At 40.5% G+C, this 20,467-nt stretch overlaps 1 protein-coding gene across 11 annotated transcripts in view; it reads left to right on the top strand.

The window, feature by feature from the left end:
• tjp1b (tight junction protein 1b) overlaps window positions 1-20,467 on the top strand; it is a 53,080-nt gene that overhangs the window by 7,375 nt on the left and 25,238 nt on the right. For 10 of the 11 annotated variants that reach the window (XM_068724162.1, XM_068724158.1, XM_068724163.1 and 7 more), the window contains exon 2: window positions 1,600-1,741. In XM_068724162.1, coding sequence (XP_068580263.1) covers window positions 1,600-1,741 — 142 coding nt within the window. Of the gene's footprint in view, window positions 1-1,599; window positions 1,742-13,958; window positions 14,097-20,467 lie in introns of those variants that run through there. The other variant, XM_068724161.1, reaches the window with a different exon arrangement.

The following is a 20,467-nucleotide window of genomic DNA, read 5'->3' as shown; positions in this document are numbered from 1 at the left end:
TGACACTGAGAGAAAGTACTGAAGAGAAGAAAAGAGAAGGAGGCAGTAGTACTAATTTGAGCTACACTGTGCTGTATGAGCACTGCACATTCATGGGACACAGCTTCTTCTCTACTAGAAGTAAAAAGGAACTGTCTTTTGGTCTACAAAATGTCAGTAAATAGTTAAAGATTCTGTGTTGTTAAAGCATAAAATGTCGTCTTCAAATTGTTGGTTTTGTCCGTCCACAGTCCAAGACTCAAAGATATTCAGTTTACGATGATATAGAATACTGAAAATTAGGTTATCCTTTACAATTAAAGAAGCAAACTAAATCGATATTTTCCAGAAACTAATAATCAAAATAGTTGATGATTCATTTTCTGTCGATTAAATGTTTCGGCTTTGTTAACTACCAATGTAAGTGATATAATGGAACCACTTTCTAATAGGGCACATTTCATAAAACATTGTAACTAATGGCTTTGTATGTGGTAAATAACTAACTTATAAACTCTTTAAATACATGTTTTATAATTGTAGAATCACTTTTGAGTTGCCAGTTGGTGTGTCACATAAGGACACTCATATCATTTTGAATAGTCTTCAATTAATCAGCTAATGGACCACTTACTGTAGCTCCTGGAAATATTTGGACCAAAATCAAGTTACTTGTTAACATTTGTAACTTTGTAGACTTGACTGCGGCGCATTAGAAAGTGTGAACTCCTAAAGAAATATATATTGAGCATGAACATGAACATTTATAGCTGCATTATTGCAAAAGAAAAAAGAAAAACACCAAAATTCTTTTTGAAAATCTGGCTACCCAAAGGTGCACTCATGAACTGATCTACAACCCATTTGTATTTTTTGTATTAACCATTTCTAAAGCAGTTACTTACAATCTTTAAACTTTTTATAAAGGGTGCATTATTACAAAATGGCACCAACTTAATTGATATGCCTAATGTTTAGGACACAGATGTGGCTGGTTTTAAAAAGATAACCCAGCTGTAGATGGCTTGATAAACTCTCAGTTCAGTTCAGCTTTATTCATCCCTGCAGGGACAATTCATTTTGTGGCAAACACAGCACATTGCACAGCAATTAAGCAACGAACATGAGAAACACAAAGGAAATGAGAGGCGGAGGGTTTTAATGTGGTCAGCAGGGTTCCAGCAGTGCTGCTTAAGTATGTCATTTGTGGAGGTTAAAACCTTTCCTGAAAGTATTGGTGATGGGTCAGCCAAGTGTGCCTCCTCCTCACATCTCACCATGACCCAGCTGCAGTCTGGCTGGTGTGGCCCACAGAGCTGCACAGGCTCTCTGTGTTTGAAGCTGCAGTGCTTCCTGAGCTCCAACCAGCTCCCCTACAGGGCCTCTGTGACATTAAATCCAATTATAGATTTCTTTAAATGCCATTTTATCCAGCGGGGGGCTGTGGCCTTTTGAGAAGCAGAAACATGACCACTGTGTTCCTCCTCCTCTTCTTCCGTCTTGCCTGTGGCGCTTTGTCCTGCTGTGATACAACCATGCTGGATGTGTACTTACTTGCCCTGATGTAGTGTTGTTTTTTCTTTGTCCTTCTTCCTCCCGCTTCCTCTGCACTGACCTCAGGATACACCCCAGCCCGACCGCTGGCTCCATCACAGCAGCCTCCTCAGTGAGCACCATTCAGGGCAAACCATCACTCCGCCGCATCAAGGGCCGCATTCACAGGAGCAAGAGCCTGGACAGCATTGATCTGCTTGACTCCAATGTAAGTAAACTGACTCAAAGACAACGCATCAATGAGCTGTATCCCAAAACCACAGACACTGTAATGTAGGACTAAAATATATAGAACAAATGATTCACCATCCTGACATTAGAGAGACAAAAATATACTTCAGGAATGTGTTTCAGTTGTGACGGGGTCTATTAGGACTTATGCAGGTATTGTGCAGCAAAATTAATTTGACTTTATCTATATTTGATAAGTGAGTGACTGAAGAAACCACAGACAATGCATTGTTTAAATAAATCCAACCATACACCCAAATCTAACACCAAAAAGGTTACACAAAGCAAGTTAGGATCTATTTGTCTTGGGTGAAAACATAAACGCAGGGAGATAAACCACACACAATACTGCGGAAACACACAGGTCACAAATGGTGGCAAATTTCACAAATGATCGTCTCTCACAAATTGCAGATCATTTATTAAGTCCTACAGGACTTTGGTATTCTCATTCACGGGATGCAGGTATGGAGTTTGCTTTGATGACTGAAATTTGAAAGCAATAGGAAAATAAACTGCAACTTGCATGTTTTGCAAATTTGGTGAAAGAGATTCACGTTTACAGTTTAGAGATGATGATGATGATGGTAAAGAGTTTGTCTTCCTGCTGTTTGACGCTCTCCTGAAATGGTTCTGTTGCACCACTCTTCATAAATATGAGTTATATTTGGGTTATAGGAACTTGGTATCTGCATTGCTTGTTGTTCCTGTGTCATGTCAATACGTTCACTTAACTAAAGGAATTGTTCGCCATTAAATGTACATTAAATTAAACACTAAATATGAAGCAATAGTCAATAACGTGGTTTTATTGCAGTGTTTACACTTTTTCTAGATTAAAAAAAATAGATATAACATGTTAATTGGGGAGCTTAGAGGAACTGGAAGGCAGATTTTGATACCTTTGGACAGAGCAAAGCTAGCAGTTTCCCCCAGTTTCTAGTGTTCGTGCTAAGCTAAGCTAACAGGCTAATGGCTGTAGTACAATATTGACCACACAAACATGAGAGTAGTGTGAATATTTTCATACTAATACAACTCATGTGAAAAGGTGTATTTCCCAAAATGTGTTTACTTCACCTCAAGGGGGAAATCCTGAATATCACCACAGTCAGAGTTTGATATTTAATCTCTTTTCATTTTGACTACTCAGCCATTCATAATCTGATTTAAGATTAAAGTTTAATGTCAAATGTATTATATTGACAGCTGTTTAAATTCAAGATTTTCTATATTGGTTTCCAAGTAGACATTTGGTTTGAGCGTGGTTGCTGTTTTATTTATAGACACACACACACACCCACACACACACACACACACACACACACACACACACACACACACACACACACTTTTCATCCATATACACATTCAGAAAACAGGTGCCTCAATCCTTCAGTGGATCAAACACTTTCTTGTCTTTATAGTCACACTAATTGATCCTGACGTACCCTTTGCTGAGTGTTTATGAAACAAAAGACATATTAATTCACAAAGCAGTGTTTTAAGTTCAGGGATCTGATGAGCATAAATCAAAGCAGACACAATTTTAAAACACACATGTACTTTGTTGTTTCCAGACAGATCAAACTGCTGGAGGGCCTCAGCCTCCAGGGAATTGTATCGTGTTGACAGCTCAGCTATGAGCTGACTGTGAATTCAGCTCAAACGCGCCATCTCATTAAAGGATATCACAGAATCACTGTGCTGGTTGAGTTATTGATAAGTACTGGTCAGCAATATTAACATGGGCTTTTCAAAATGTGCAAGTTTTGAACTCTAAGACATCCATTACATTTTTCAAAGCTGTTTATGCTGATTTTAAGCATCTTAAAACCATGTTGAACTACTATTGTATGTTTTTTAAAATGCTTTTAAATACCATTTAGTGTACCTTCAGGGTTCATCTTCAACACCTGTGAAAGTAAAGACTGTCAGCTTAGTGTTGCTGTGTGACACAGTCATGACATGCTGATTTATTAACGAGACGAAGAGTCTGCATACATGCTTGAGTCTCTAAGGCTGCATGCTAACATGCTCACAATTGCAATTCTAACATGCTGATGTAATGCAGTTGTAATGTTTACCATGTTCTTCATCTTAGTTTAGCCTGCTGGCACGCTTATATTGGCAACTAAACACTACAGGCTGATGGGGATGTCATTATTTTTGCAGATCATGAACCAAAGTATTTGCCACATTAAATCTTTTAGCTTGATGATGGCGCTAGATGAAAAGTCAGAGCAGTTATCATTACGTCAATGTCAATAAATATTATTTTAAGGCAATAGTTGTCAAGATACTTCAATCAAAGCTAGGGATGCACTGATCTGACTATTTCAATCCATTTTGAGTAAAATTTACTGAATTGTCATTTATTATAAAAATGTAATTAAAATTGTGCGCGGGCAACTTGGTAAATCTAAAAAAATATTTAATTCAAGTGTAAAACTTTTAATTGCTGCAACGAAATTGGTAAAACTGAAATGGGAATTAATATTCCATTGTAATTTTGTCACTGATACTCTATTCAGCTATTTGAGCCAGTAGTTCTTTGATATTGGTATTCATCTTGGGGGGGTCACCAAAGTCTTTACTGCTGGATTCATCCTCTGGAGGTCTCTAGATGTCTACACAATTTAGTTGTTGAAATATAACAGTCTGATCCGAAGTGGTGAACTGACAGACTGACATTGCCATACCTAAAGCAACGCAACAAGGTTAAAGAAAAACTGTGAAAATATGACAACACAGAGAAATTTGTTGTGACTGATTGAACAAAAGACCTATATTTTAAAAATTATTACAAAATCAGCATTCAGTTTCCAGCCAGTACAGTGGACAGCGGATGCTTTTAGGCTGTAATTGACAGATTAGTGTTGGCCTTGATTTTGCGCCACACACAGCAATCATAAGCCTTCATCTGAAACGGGAAAAGACAGTGTATCGTGTCACTGTATTCTCATATCCTCTGTTGCTCTGTAAGTCATAGAGAGTGACTTACCACATCGATGTCATTTGTCTTTATGGCATGCCACTCAGAGGACGCGTCACACTGCTCAAGAGGCCACTATCTCACCAGAGACTGCATGCCCAGCTAAGGGCTCCTGGCCTTTCCACGGTATATTTCTTTTGTACAGGCTGTGTGTGCACTGGAGGAAAACTTGCTGACTTGCCCAAACTCAAATGCAGCTGATGGAAGTAACGGTCCGCCTTACAGTGAGTGATGAGACTGCAGGATGCTGAGCTGAGGAGCAGTTTCCATTGCATCCTACTAAAATGTCACAACAGACACAACACTGCCTCTGAGCCGTTGGGTGATCTGCGGTCGTTTACGAACAAAAGAATCTCGCCTGATTGGCTGTTTCAACAGAAAACTGAAGATATTAATCAACTGAGTGTATGAATTTAGGTCCATAACTATCATTGCCCATCAGCGTAGAGCAAAATAATCAATAGTGGTTAAGACTTTGTTTATATCGATTGTTTCTTTTGATTGCTTTTCTCTCTTGATAGTCAGGGGAGGACTTTGGCACGTCGCCCACTCCCGCTGTCATTTGTGTTGGCAAGCATCGCACTTGTTCACAGAAAGCTTGAATCAGATTTTAGTGCTAAGGCTGCAGAAAGCACAACAGAGATGGAGAGGGGGGGAAACTACAGCCTTTTATGCACCCGATGCCTTTGTGTAAAGCAGGAGTTATTTTTCTCCGTTCATCAACAACACCTCGTCCCATTTCAAAGCAGCAGCGTTTACAGCATTGCTTAATGCTTTAGGGAGATGCATTAGTACATCTGTTTTAGTATTACACAAAATCTTATTCTCTTTATTATCTACACCAATAATCACTCTTCTCTGTTGTTCTAAAAAAAAAGACAGGAATTAATGATAAGAAATAATAAACTGTAACCTTTTCCAGGGGATACGCCATCCTTGCTATGTGTGTTTTATATGGATCAATGTTGAGATGATTCTGAATATGCAGTTTATTCCTATGTGCATTATATTTCATCATGACATTTTTTACATAGAGAAAACCTACATTGTGTCCTTGGTGCAGTGTGGATGCTAAACTGAGGTTGTTGTTTCTGTTTCATGTGCTTTGATTTGGGGAAAGATCTGTTTTTAATGCAGTATTTTTCCTGCCCTCTCAGCTGTTTTGTAAAATGTTAAAGGAATGTTTGCTGCAGAGGCTATATAACCAGGTGAGTTGCAGGGAAACTAAGAGGGTATCAGCAGGAGCAGATGCAACTAAGCCAAGATGAAAAGCGCAATTAAATTAATTACTCCTTAACAGATCAGGATCAGTCACCAACTGGGCCTTGAGCTTTGCCTTGGTCAAAGTCTTAATCTCTTATTAGTTCTGCTTGCCCCATCCCACTTCTAAAATCTCATCCTTGGCTGCAGTCTACCGTGGACAGAGGCACTCCCCCCTAACCACCACCAAAAAAAGCCCCAGCGTAAGCATTTATTCGCTGCTCAGTCTTCGGAAAGTGCTTGCAGATGCATTTACGGAGAGAGCAACTGCAGCTGAATTAACCAATCTGCATATTCAGGGCCTGTTAGAGGGAGATTGCTCCCGTGTGTTGAAGGCGTGGAGGTGGGTGCAGGGGGTCGGACCTGAGTGAGACACACCACACGGGCTGAGGGAAGAGACAGAGGGAGGAGCAGAGTGTGTGGGTTTATCACGACTACTGTAGGAGACCTTATAGGAACGAGGCGGGGGGCTGTGATTGGGGTAGCAGCTGATTTTCTTTTAGGTACGGCAGGTTTGTTATGTAAGAACTGAGTCGAAAGGATGAGGTTTTTTTTAACCTATAGGTGATTGGCCCAGGGGGGTGGTTGGAGGTGATTGAGGGGGGGGATTGTATGTGACACTGAGGTGGAGCTGGCCATGTATGATGCGTGTGAAGGTTGCGTGTGTCATCCACAGGCTGCGTGGAGGAGATGGCAGATGTTGGTATGTTTCTGGAGGCTGTGACTCAGGAGGCCTGCCTACGTTTCCTCTGATGGGACATATGGCAGGTCACTGAAGGCAACATGCACTGTGTGTGTGTTTGTGTGTGAAGTATCACAAATCTTGTAGCAATGCGTTGACTTTACAGCAGCAGCAAAAATAAATGCATTCGATAATTGTTAATATGTAATGTGTAATAGTGTTTCATGGTAGCTGTTCAGTTTTATATTGCATCCGTACTTCAGCATGACCTAAAATGGATTCCCTGTAGCTCACAGTAACACTGTTGGATCAAAATACCCTCTTGTTCATTTCTTCTTCAAAGGATGCTGGGATTATAAACAGCAGAGACCTTGGTTGTCAGTGGAAGATTTGAAGACAATGACTCGTGCTTCTGAATTGTTTTTATGGTCGCGCTTGTATCCCTCATCTCCAACAAATCATTTTGAAGAGACTCAAGACTCAAACCCACATAAATCCGAACAACTCTATTGACTTTCCCGCATGATTTATGTCAGGAGAAGAGACCTGGACAGTAAGCGCCATCGGCAGCCGAGGATTAGTGAAAATGTAGCACTAAACCAACATCACGTACAATATTTTCCGTTCCAAAAATGCAATCTATTAATACCACAATAACAAGCTTTCATTATAATTTTGGCTTCTTTTCAAGGAGGACTTGATGTCCATGTTATCTCCCCCCCCCCCCCCCCCCCCCCCCGTTTGAGCTCTTGAGAGTGGGGTCAAGTGAAGGACAACCAGCAGAATGATGTAATGTTTGTAGGAATCAAGATGGTAGCCATGGTGGGGAAGTCAAGCATGAAGAATGAAACACTGGGAAGGTTGTCCCAAGACAAGTTAATCAATCGCAGGATTTGATGCTCACAGTTTTGGACGCTCTGTAGATTACATTGTCTGTTGATTGATTATCCTGAGAGGAACGTGCACTGTTTTGGTGGAAGCGATATTCTGTGTATATATATATTATAGCGATATTACTAAAATTACATTTTTACAGGCAGCAAATACGCTTTGGAACCAAATGTGTTTATTTGTCTATATAGCATCCAGTCATGAACATATCTTTGTTAATGCCCTAAATATAAACAAATGACTTATCGTTTCAGCTGTTTTATTGTTATCAGCAATATAATTGAGTGACAGCTTATCCTTAATTCATTGATGGTTGAAATAAAGCAACACACACTGGGATAAGACTTGTATTAGTCTCAAATAGCACAATACTGGTTCAAATCACTTGACATTGAACACAACAGAGCTCCATTTATGATCAAAGAATTACCCTAATTTTCTAAATAAAGCCAAAATGTCTATTCTGTGTTTGAGAATGAATGAAAGGAAGAAGTGTGTGTACATTTTTGAAATGTATTTAGAAGTGTGTGTGTCAGTGGTGTGTGTGTGTGTGTGTGTGTGTGTGTGTGTGTGTGTGTGTGTGTGTGTGTGTGTGTATGTATGTATGTATCACACAGCCTGCTGTGTTGCTGGACATGTAGGATGTGTGTTGATGCCCGGGGAGGCACCATATGCTGTTTAGACTTAGGAGCATCCCATCACGGCGGACCCGTGGGTGAACAACCGCAGCTCCTTCTTGTGTCTCCCTCCATCAGCTCACGCATGCATCATCAGCCAGCAGGGGATGAAATCACACGGATCCACTTTCCTCACGCTTGTTTTCACGCCTTCATGAATAATTCTTCATATAGATTTTCCCCTTTTTTAAGGCGGGAGACGGTCATGCTCGACGCATAGTGTTCAGCTGAAGTCCTGCAGAGGGCAGAGTTTTACTATCTATATGTACAGCGACACAGTGAACATCCATGTTTGTGTAGCTGATGCAATTGAAGAAGGAAGGGTTGGATGTGCAGTTGGGATGTTGGATTTGGATGAATGTTTTGCTCCAATATGTGGTGATGTTGTTGCAGTTGCTAAGAAACATATTATTTAAAAAAACAGGGGGCAGTGCAGCGGCGAGAATGGGAAGAGTTGTTGGTATGAGGACTCTTCATGCTCATGTGGTTGGTGAAGTCAAGTAGGAAAACATAGTTTAACCACCCACTCATCTGTTGTATTACACAGGGGGTAACCTTGCACTGTTCCCTCTGTTAAAAGAAAAATAATTGGAGTTTCTTTTTGTATTTATCGATGAGTCCACCTGTAGTTGTGATCAAAATGCATTTACAGTTGAATTAAGAAGGTGGAGATTTATAGCATTGTCTGGCTTCTTTTCCGCAGTGCGGTAAATTACCCCTGGGTGATTTTTCTCCCTTTTTCTTTCCTGTCACCATTACCCCCATCACCTGCCCTCCACAATGCCCCTTCAGTCTGGTCCGAAGGGAGCACCTGATCCCACACCACCAAGGCCTCTAATTGCTTTACTCTCATCCTGAGCGAGGGTGCTCTCCTGGGAAAAAGACATGAATAGACTTATGAATCCAAACTAATTTAAAGGTCTGGTAAATGGAAAATAAAAAATAAAGCCACTTCATTAATAATTTAACTGGTAGGTCACATCAAGGGTCACACTGCGGGGGAGGGGATTACACTTGGTGGTAAAAGATTTTCATATCTTGTGACATTATCATAACATTGTGTGGTTTCAGGGCATTGCTGTAAAAGTGCATAATGCTCGGTCAATTTCCCCTGAATAAACAATGGTTGATAACGTTATAGGTTTTAGAGACGTCTCCATGGGCTTATGTGAGAAAAGCTGCAGAGCATTTGTGGTTAATTAACAGATAATTAATCTGTCGTCACCATTTCCAGCTGTCTCTGAAATCACAATCGGATTGATCCGGATCTTGCTGCTTTAAAAGCTCTCATTCCCCTCGAGGAATTCAGCTTCATGGTCTAGCGCTGCAATCTGATCTCTTGTTTTAAAAAGCAAAATAACTCCTAACTTACCATTTTTCTGTTGAAGACCTCTCTGTCATACACATATCCACATTAACTGATTGGAATTGTTCATCTTTATTGGCATTAGTGCTCCCCTCCTGGGATAAACATACTTAGGCGATTGCTTCTTTGCAACTGTGCATGATGCTGTAGTTTGATCCAGAGAGGATTTGGATGTCGGTGTCCTGTTGTCACATGATCAGCAGGGCCGGGGATGTGAGGTCATTTCATGTCACCTGATATGTCTGAGCTCTCAGCTGTTGGTGGGAAAAAATGAGATGGAGATTATAGGTTCATTTGGGAATCTTGAAAAATATGTATTTCCTCCCCATACATGGGTTCTGATTTTATTTAATGAATGTTATGCATCAGTAAATCCATATTTGTCAATCACATTCTGTATGTTCTTAGTGTCCTTTTGTTACTGCCTGTAGCTCAACACCATTACTGAATGCCACTTTTCATGAAATATCTACCTTGCAGCATTTCCACTGCAGCTAGTGCAACACAAAAATTGTCCAACATGTATCTCCTTGCAGATGACAATCCAATTGTTATTGAAATATATTAACTGTGAATTATATTTGAACTGCAAGGAAGCAATTCACAAAGAACTGCAAAATCTGTTGTTTAATTGCTTTAGCTGGCCCTTACATAAAAGCTGAGTCCGCTAAAGAGCAAAGCCAGCTGCATTATTATCCATATTCTAATGCAGAATCTAAATATTATATATGCCTTCTTTTGTGGGACAGGTGTTACAATCACATACTGTAAAATGAGCTGCTAATAAGCTGGACAGAGACCAGGAGGCTGCAGCCAAAATCTGTCTCCTGCATGGTTCAGCTGCATTTTACTGCTGCACATCCTCAGCTCTGCCTCAGCGAGCTCACGCTTCACTCCTCTATAAAGAACCTTCTGAGAAGTGATTTTTCTGACTGCTGACTTTACAAGATATCTCATGCTTGCTAGATTATAGGCCTTTGCTTCGCCACGTAATCGTGAGGCATTATGACACCTTGTGTAAGGACTTTCTGTCCCAAACAAATGGGTTGGCTGTCAAGTCAGTGTGCTGTTTTCTCATGTTAGAGGTCAGTGATACTGACAGAGGACAGCACGGAAATCACAGAAATACAAGCCTCTGTACAGAAGCCAGCTCACTCCCTTATGAGATTACATTGATGTACTCCAATTTGTAAAACCAAAGACTTGATAACAAGATGTGAAGCACAACATTTTGAGTATCATCTTGCCACCTTGGCAACACGGCGTCACATAATATCATCTATTCTTTCGCATCGGACAGATGCATTTATTTTCCTCTGCTGCAGTGCTATGTTTAACGTCTGTCATGTCATTTGATAGCTGCAGTCATTAAAGCTCATGGATAGCCACGCCAACCTTTGCTTAGTAGGCTGTTTTCCTGACCTGTGCAGCTGAGAGGTGACTCACTCACCGTCAGGAGCAGTGCACTCTAAAAGCCAACCTGCTGTGAATTTGTAATTTGCTTTTCCACTCGTGTGATTTGTTCCTGCAGTTATACTCTGGTTTGAATCCTGTCCGTGTGCCTAAATGCGCTGATGGGGGAGAGGGGCTGCATAATTCTGTTGCACGGCATGTGAACCTCCCTCTGTGCTGTTGGAGCCAGTGATGCAAACACTGTCGTAGCATTAACAGAGGGTATTTCAAGGGCTTCAACAGAGATACATTAAACAGCATAAGCTAACATCAGAGCCAATTCAAACACATGCAGAACAAGTTTACATGCATTTTCAGAGGGATTTGATAGCTTGATTACATTTCTGCTGCAATACTTTAGCTTGTTTAAATACCGTAATGCATGATAACTGCTGATGCCGCCATCTAACTGTCATTCATGCTCAGTGAGTATACTATCCTAATATAGTGCCAAAGGTTTGCATGCAATCACTATCAATAGATACTCAACAAAACTGTAGAGGGGCAGATCACGGAAACATTTATTGTTTTTTGAGCAATTTCTTTTTGTTTCTATATTTACAACTACTGTTCACCATATTTTGCTTTTCCACAGGATATAAATGACTGTCCATGACTGCCCTTGTTTATCTAATTCTTCTGACCTTGTCCAACTCGCATTCTTCCATTCAAGATGCCCCCCCCCCCCCCCCCTCTCCTTCAAATCCTCCAATGGAATCTGCGGCAAGACTCCTTACGTCAGCAACATTGCAGGACCTCTGTGCTCCTCCAGCATTACATTCAGTCCCTATCTTCTCCTGCACTCATTAGTGCCAGAGGTAGAGGTGACAAGAACGGTCACACAATCTCAAAGTGATAAAATGCACAACAGAAGGTGCTGCAGAGAATTAGCTATACTTCTAGAGAAGCCAGCACAAAAACTAAAGTGCATGCAATGGAGTCTTAAGAGTGGAGTTTGGTGCAGTGCACAATTTACATTCTACTGTATATTGATTAAATCTGTATACCCCATGGGAAGGAGTATTGAGCATCGTGACTGTAGGGTGGATTTTAGTTCTATCCTCTGCATTTTAAATGGCTTTATGCAGCATGTCATTACTACTTAAGTAGCCTGCCTCAGCTTTCCCTGTAAAGACTTTATGTTTGCAGTAGTTAAAAGTGATATCCAAATGGATTTTTCGCATTAAAAAAAATATATCATCAAAGTGAAATATATATTCCACATTAAGGGCCTCTAATCTTCACCCTCTACAGCATATTTTACAGAAAGCTATCGTTTCAAAAGAAATAGCCGTTTTTCCTGATTGTGCACTAAACACACACACACACACACACACACACACTCACTGTGCACTAAACACACACACACACACACACACACACACACACACACACACACACACACACACACAGAAAGGGATGAGGGATTAACCATTTTGTCCTTGTCCAGTCCTTTGTTTCAAAGGATGCCCAATCAATCAAACCACTTGTATTTTTAAATTCGATCTGTCAAATCAATATTAAGGCTTGCTTAACATAAGAAAGTTCTCTAATTCATTGGCATATATAATATGCATCTGGAAATTAAGTTCTGGATGTGTAGGTTATAACAATAACAGGATATCTACTGTATCTTGCTGTTGGCAATGCAGATTCACTCTCACTGCAAACAAAGCTCTCGGGTAGTTCCTTCACCTCGCACTGATTTATTTGCGCTCTGTTTGATCGGGATGCTTGTTAAAAGCTCTTTAAGATAAATTAAAACCCTTAAGTCACATGCAGCAGAGTGAAAGCTTACAGTGCTTTGTGTGCACAAAGGTCTGTTAGGCCTTCTGCTGTATACCTGTAATAGTCTATTGCGCCACGGGTGAAATAGGGAAATCATATTACCTGGAAAGTAAAGCTAATTTCGTACCACATTCAAAGTTGAAACAGAGATCATAACTGGCCTGTTTTTGAGCTGTCTAGCTGCAGTACTAGGCTCTCAAATCTTTAGTGTTTTCATTTTGGTAAATACATCCACTTGAAGTTGTATGGACAAATATGAAAACCGTTAGATCTAAATGATATCAAAACCCATTTTGGAGATGTTGTTGTCAATACTTCTAATTTCAGATCAACACAACACAGTTGGTGTTTTGGTAGGCCTATAGGCACTACAAATGGGCCAGTGAAAAAGACCACATTTTTAGTAGCCACATACACCATGCACATCTATTTCTTATTTTGAAATAGGCCTAGTTAATGTCAACCTTTAAAATAAATAAATAAATAATGTTGAACATATATGAATCATCAGTCCATAAAATTAAAATATGTTGGTATTATTTAGATGAGATGAGAATTATTTTGAAAAAAACGAATACACTGTCAAGAATAGCGTTGTAGTATTATTTAACATTTGTATGGGCTAATATGGAAAATTGTGCAGTGAGAATGCCATAGGGACTTTCCTTGTATTTTTTTTTTGTCACGGTATTTTCCTTAATAATTGATGCATTTGAAATAGATGACAAGGCGATACGAGTGCCATCCAGTCCTACATGTAAAGTGTTCACTGCTGTGTTCACGAAGGACTGTCTATGATGAAGCTTCTTCGGTGTGTGTTCACCCTCATCGACGACCGCTCGTTTTCACGCTGGAATGGCGCTTGATGCTGCTGGATAGCTGCTGAAGCTGCTGCTGATGCTGCGGCTGCGGCTGCTGTGGACAGCCTATCTGCACCCCATCCCATCCCTACACCCCCCCCCCCCCCCCCCCCCCCCCCCCCCCCCGCGGACAAATCGCAATGGTTTCTTCCAGGCGAACCTGTCACTGTCACCGCGGCGGTGACGGCAGCCGAAGTGTGAGAGCAGAGTGGGGGGGGGGAGAGAAGGAAGGCTTCATCCACTGCCTGCCATTGCAGTGCGGCGGCTGCTGCTCTGGAGCCACACCAGGAAGACCTTTCCATTCCCTTTTTTCTGTAAGATTTTCACAAGCACGGCGTGAGGACCATTGCTTTTACGAAAGGTGAATGGTTTTCTTGTTCTGTCCGTGAGTTCGGTATTTGGGGTAGTGTATATTTCGCTATAGCGCGCGGGAGCTGACTGGATGTGTGTCTCTCTCTCTGCGGGCACGAGCGAACGATAACGGTGCAAGCCGAGGTAACTTAGCCACCTCTCTGCTAGCGGACTGTATCTACGCGCAATGCTAAGTGCATAGCTAGTTGCCCCAAACATGCTAACATTATCTTCTAGCTGAAAGCATGAATAACTGTGTTCATTGCCCTATTTGTTTTGTTGTGGAGCTTGCATAAGCGATAACGTTAAGTGACAAAATGCATTGCGGTTGAGCTGTCATCGGGCGGAGCGTCCAGGTAACGCTAGCTGTGATGAGCTAGCCTAGCTGCTGGAACAAAATGTCGGCCAGCTTGGGGTTGATTTGACCAAAGAGGGTATAAAGGGGGGCACACGATTAATTAAGTGTCAAACTGCTAGAGGCGAAGGAGGGAATGGTATCGTGAGGCCAGCTGCTACACATATGACATCGGGGTTTTTGAAATTACATGGAAGGTCAAGCGGTGGCTCACCTTGTTGTGATGGTCCGTTAGTCAAACTTAAGTGGGTCTTTGGTGAAGCTAGGTAGCAGTTGGCTAGCGTTAGCTTTTTAGCTGGGTTACGTTTTGGTGACACTAGAATACATGCTTGCCTGCCCCGGTGTCTGTCACGTTACCAGCTGTCATAATAATGCCCTGTCAGCTGTGTGTGGGGGCTTTCCTGTGGGCTACAGCTGGTGTTGGGTTAGCATCGCTCATGCTATAAGCTAACTAACTATTGACATTTCCATAACAAGGGATAGACTGCTGCTAACATGAACACAAAACACCATGCATCACCTGTTGAATGTTATAAAAGCTGGACTTTATTGTTGACTGTTATCGTTTGTTTTGCTAACAGGTGCATTTGTATTGAATTACATTTGCATTAAGTTAGATTAGTCATAACTACAGCTAGTATATGGACAGATAACATTGTGCAAAACACATTCACGTTTATTTACTGGTGTGCGGGCCAGGTTGTAAGAAAAGTATCTTAGATATAAAGGTAACAGAATTTGAATCATAATATTATGATTCAATGTGAATTTCCTAACCTATCCTTAAGCCAACATGGCCACCATATGTCACAACCTCTGTTTAGATTACACAATGTATGTAAGCATCGTTAATAGTGGCCAAAATCAGGTAGTAAATATGCTCTTGATCTAGTACGTATGGGGAAGATTGGTTGGTCCTGTCACAGAATATAGTTGTCTGATTTGTCTTGTTTCTATAATGGATAAGTCTTTGAATTTAAAGCATTCAGTAACATACCATTTATTTTCTTACTACAACATATGTATATTACAATCTATAGTTGGAATATCTGTTAATGGATTTATGATGATTCATTGCTGCACATCTGTGTGTTGATGTGCTATGGGCTATGTAATATCATCTCTGGCCTCATGATAGTAATGGGTACATGAAATGGCAGCGAGGCAAGTCAACAGATTTTTCAAATGAAGTGGGTGAGGTACAATACAGATGATATTCATGGCAGCCATTAGATGTTTCATTGCCTGATTTAACTTTTTTTTTTGGCAGTGTTGTGCAGGGGATGTTTCTGGTAAACATGTCGCCTGAGGAGAACAGAATATCTTGCTGCTCAAGGGCAGCCATACATGTTGGCCTGTAAATCTTGTTGACCTAAGCTGTCATGGGAGCAGCAGTCATCTGAGTCATTGTGGTTTTGGGAGGATAGATGTATCTGATACTTTGCCTCCCTAAGTTAAATTTGACTGGAGTTTTGTAGTCCTGTGTATTTGAGGAAACTGTGTGGTATGAGGGGCTTTTTCACTAGCTCTTGCTGGTTAAAACATACCTATGTGACCAATGAGACTGCATTACTGTATCAATATGTTGACACGTGCTATATTTTTAAACCTTCGTTATGCATACATGTTAATGCCAAACCGAATGGCTTATTTTATTAATATAAAAGAGATCAAAGTAAATGTCCTCAGGTACCTCTTTGAGGAGATTAATGGTCGAGCTGTGGAGAGAGGGGCTGCTGGAAAACAATGGCAAAAAAATGCTGGGAGACTGTGAAGATGGCACATGTTTCAGTGTTAGTGATAGCCTAGAGGTGCTACTATAAAAAGAAAAAAATATTGAAGCCAAGTATTATATCTCTGCTAACACCATGGATTATTATGTACAAATAATATTGATGTTTTCATCCGTTGAGAGGTGAGACTTCAGACTGAGATGGACCTTTGACACTAATTGTTTCTCCCTGCCTGAGCTAATAGATCTAATACTTTATTTTTCAATATAGGAGGATTTTCTGTTCTGCATTGCAGCCTAGTTTAATCCTGCCCCTCTTTATGTGTACTCAAATGTTACTCTGCATGCCTTATTGGCACAAGATGAATTAAATAGAACTGGTGCCAAAAGAGAGCGTTTTACATAAAAGTCACACTTCTCAGCATGTATAGATCTTTTACTGTCATGTTTTTTTTTTTGTTAGATTGCCGTACACATACAAATACCCCTTGTCATTTGACATTTTGTGGGTCAGGATTTAAATAGTGTTCATCTTCTTTGGCTCCTTACATATTTTATACTATCTAATTTTTCGGCTACTTTTTTGGAGCTGTATGAGCTGTTGGGAGATTGATTGATGGGTGCTGTGAACACTGAAAGGTCATTGCTTTGATACACGTCCAAGCTAAGACTTCCTAGCAAACGCTTCTTAGAATTCTGACGTTAAAGTCCACGTCCCCATCAAACAGTAAGTCTCTGTGTTGGCAAACGGCATGTTTATGTTATGTTCATAGCTCCGGTTATAAAGAAGCTTTTTTATATAAATCAAGTCCATCGTAAATTTGAAAGGGGTGTGAAACCATCACAATGACGAGGCTTGCAAAATCTCTCATCAATCACATTTCAACGTGAACCTCCTTGTTGTTATAGCACAGAAACATCCCTTATCATTAGTGTTTTTCATTGGCTCCTTTGTCCTCATTTCAGTCACTGTGACTGAGAGGAGGCAGTGTGCCGGCCAGTGGCTCAGCTTATCAGCACATTCCTGCCCTCCTATGTGCTCTGTGTGTGGGGCACTGATAACTTCCACAGGGCTGAGTGAGTCTCCTGGTCCATGTGTTCAGGACACACTGTGGTTCTGGTTATGATCACTGACTCGAGCTGTGGATTCTGGAAATAGACTCCACTCACCCTGAGCCACTGTCTCTGAGACAAGTGTAGAAGGTTTGAGCTTCATTTATTTGTTATTGTTATGTTGTTTTGTGGAAAATGGTCCCAAACTCAAATCAAGGGTACATTTTTTTAGGTTGTATAATTTCCATAGTTTTCTTCAGGAAAAAAGAAATGTTTGCAATAAAAATGTTTTCAATGGCAGCAGACCCACTGTACTGTACACTACCTGCTCAGCACCAAACAGCAGGCTGCTAGATGGTGAATAATACTAGATGGTGAATAAACTGGAGCATTTAGCAGATAAGGAGTCTTTAAGAGTAGGACATCAAAAAACGGATCTAAAAAGAGTGAATATTGGATTGAAAAAAAAACAGGTGGACAGAAATACGACTCCAAACATAAATCATAATGTTGTCCTGTAACTGCTGGATATGTGAATACACAACTTCAAAAAAAGTTCTTGCAGGTTTAATATTTAAAATGCATTAGAGAGATCGAGGGACTTCTTATACTGGATTAATTAAGACAACACGACTTGAATTATAAAGCGTGTTGTGACAAAAGAAAAGACAACCAGCAATACAATGTCTCGTCTCCGCTGAAGAACGTTTACCGGGTCTACACCGTGGGACAGAAAGTACACAACTCATGTCAGCATCAATATTATGACAGATATCACAGTAATAACTGCTCATTATCATACCGTCCAAACAAATTTGATGAGATCACTTGTTAATTACAGTGTTGACAGCCATCCTCAATGTTTAGCACATCAAATAAGGTTTGCCTGCTGGCTTCCTCCATTTTGGAAACTGAAATCCAACCATTGGTGGTTATAAGTATCTTTGACAGTTCTCATAGGTTTTTATGTTTTTTTCTAATATATTCATACAGGTGCAAGTATAGAAACAATTTCCCGTCAAAATGGGCAGTTGTGGAAACTATCTGTAGTCACAGGATGGATTCTGTTTTAATATTTGCTACAACTCAGTAAAAACAATACAATTATTTAAAATCAACACGCAGTACATTGCTCAAGTATCCATAACTGAAACAGGAAATGTAACAGAATGCTGGAGTAATTGTGGTGTAAACAGTACTGGACAGAGAACTGTTTATTCATACGAGAAAAGCTGTGTTTCTGCATCACCATTTTTGTGCTGGGAAAAGAAAGATTTATTTATAAGATTTATTTTGCAGAGTTTAATTACACCCTTGCATTCTCTTGTCACGAATGAAGAATTAAAAAGAGGACATGGTAGCGGCTAAACTGCAGACTTGGAAGCGTTTAGCTGCTTGGGTTCCTTAAATGCCTCTTTAAGTTGATGTAGGAATAATTAATTTGGAGGCTGGTAGGCAGAAGCTGGTGGAGAGAGCAAACTATGTGCGGAATCTGTCACCACTCTCAGGCTCTGCTCTGAGGGATGTAAATTTAACCAGCAGTGATTGGGTGTCCGTCAGGCTTGTCCAACTCAATCATTTCCCTGACTGAGAAGTAAGATGTCATGACCCACATGGCCTTTGAATGGTGTTCCATGTTTGTAGTGCATAGTGAAATGTTGCTACATTTGTCTGATGTAGAAGTATTGTAGTTTCTGCACATGAATCACCATCAACACTGTGGATGGACTTGATGGTGTACAAATAAATATGATGAGAAACGTTACTGCTATACGGACGTTTGGTATGTGTTATTCAACTGATATGCTACACTAAGGTGACGCGTCAATTAGGCAAGTACCGGTATAACAGCCCCCCAGTGGCCTATAGGTTTCTTGTTTTGTCAAGTCAAGCCTCTACAAAAGTCAAAAACTGTGCGCCTCTCTCGGTAAACAACCCACCTGCTGTGTGATTACTGATTCACCTATTTATATTTCCTCCGTCCTCCAAGAGCCACCATGTACAAAAGAGGAATTACCACAAGTGAACACATATTTCTTTATAAGCAGATGTATAACCAACACAATACAAAAATGGCTCCAACGGTGGTGAAGTGAAACGCAGTCCTCAGTATGTATGTGATTGTTACTGCAGATGCTTGAAGTGGCCTTAGGATGAATGCACATGTTTGTGCAGCCATGCAGTATGGCCCTCTATAGAAAACACAGACGTCTTAATGGGGTAAAATGATAAAACTACTAAAACAAATATAAAAAGTTCCTCTTAATGCTGCCTGATTAGATACAAACTACTAGGATGTTTTCCAAAGGATAGAACAATGTTCTCAGTTTTGTTTGCGTTTGTTGCAAACTGCAATGCAGTAAGCTCTTTTCCTAATAAAACCATTTCAGTTGCCGCACTGTAAACACCATCATAACTTGGGCTGTACAATAATGAGCATTTCCTTTGGCGATTTTTAAGTCCTGGCTGAGTTAATTTTCCCATAAAATAGTTGAACTTTATTCAACTACTTTGAAAGATGTGCAAACTAAATTATTAGTAGTAGGCTACGACCATTTTAGCTGTCCCAAAAAGAGACAATTGAATAAAGAAATCTATAATAACTTGTCTAAACAAATCGTTTTGCCCTACAGATGTCAGAATTTCCTTCCTCATTGAACATGGGATGTTACACAAGTCACATGTGCCTCTTAGCTTTCCTCTCATTCTGCCTGCACCGCTCAGATTTCCCTCTTTTTTCATTGTTAAGTTTGGTTTTATCTGCTTCATTAGCAACCTGTTAATATAGTAGGTGTTGGAGGTGAGATTTAATGGTGATCTTGTTTGTGTTGTCTTCAGCTGCAGCATAAGAAACAAAGTAAAATGTCCTTATGCGTTGTTTATTATTAACTGTCAGTTTGACGGTCAGTAATCCTTTATGGGATGCCGCTGATACTTGACCATAATGTATGCATGCAATGCAGCACACCTGGGGTAGAGGGGGCGTAACAATGTTCCACATGCAAAGAGAACTGACGAATTCTGCTCTGGCTCAACCCGGCACCTCGGGGGTTAAGTCCGATACAGCAGTTTACACTGCGGATGGATGTTCGCTAGTACAGAGGAGTCCCATGCTGTAGCGGAACTGCAGATCCCACACAGATCGCTGCCAAGCCAGAGGGGATTTGCTTCGATCCCATGAGCGTGTGAAGAAGAGAGAGTTGGGAGTGAGGGATGTATTTTGAAGGAAAGATGTTTGGAG

Source organism: Cebidichthys violaceus, unplaced genomic scaffold, assembly GCF_023349555.1.
Source record: "Cebidichthys violaceus isolate CVI_PGR_0920_01 unplaced genomic scaffold, fCebVio1.0.p SCAF_3, whole genome shotgun sequence".
NCBI lineage: Eukaryota > Metazoa > Chordata > Actinopteri > Perciformes > Stichaeidae > Cebidichthys > Cebidichthys violaceus.
The sequence above is the reverse complement of the archived record's forward strand: the minus strand, read 5'-3'. Positions and strand labels throughout refer to the sequence as shown.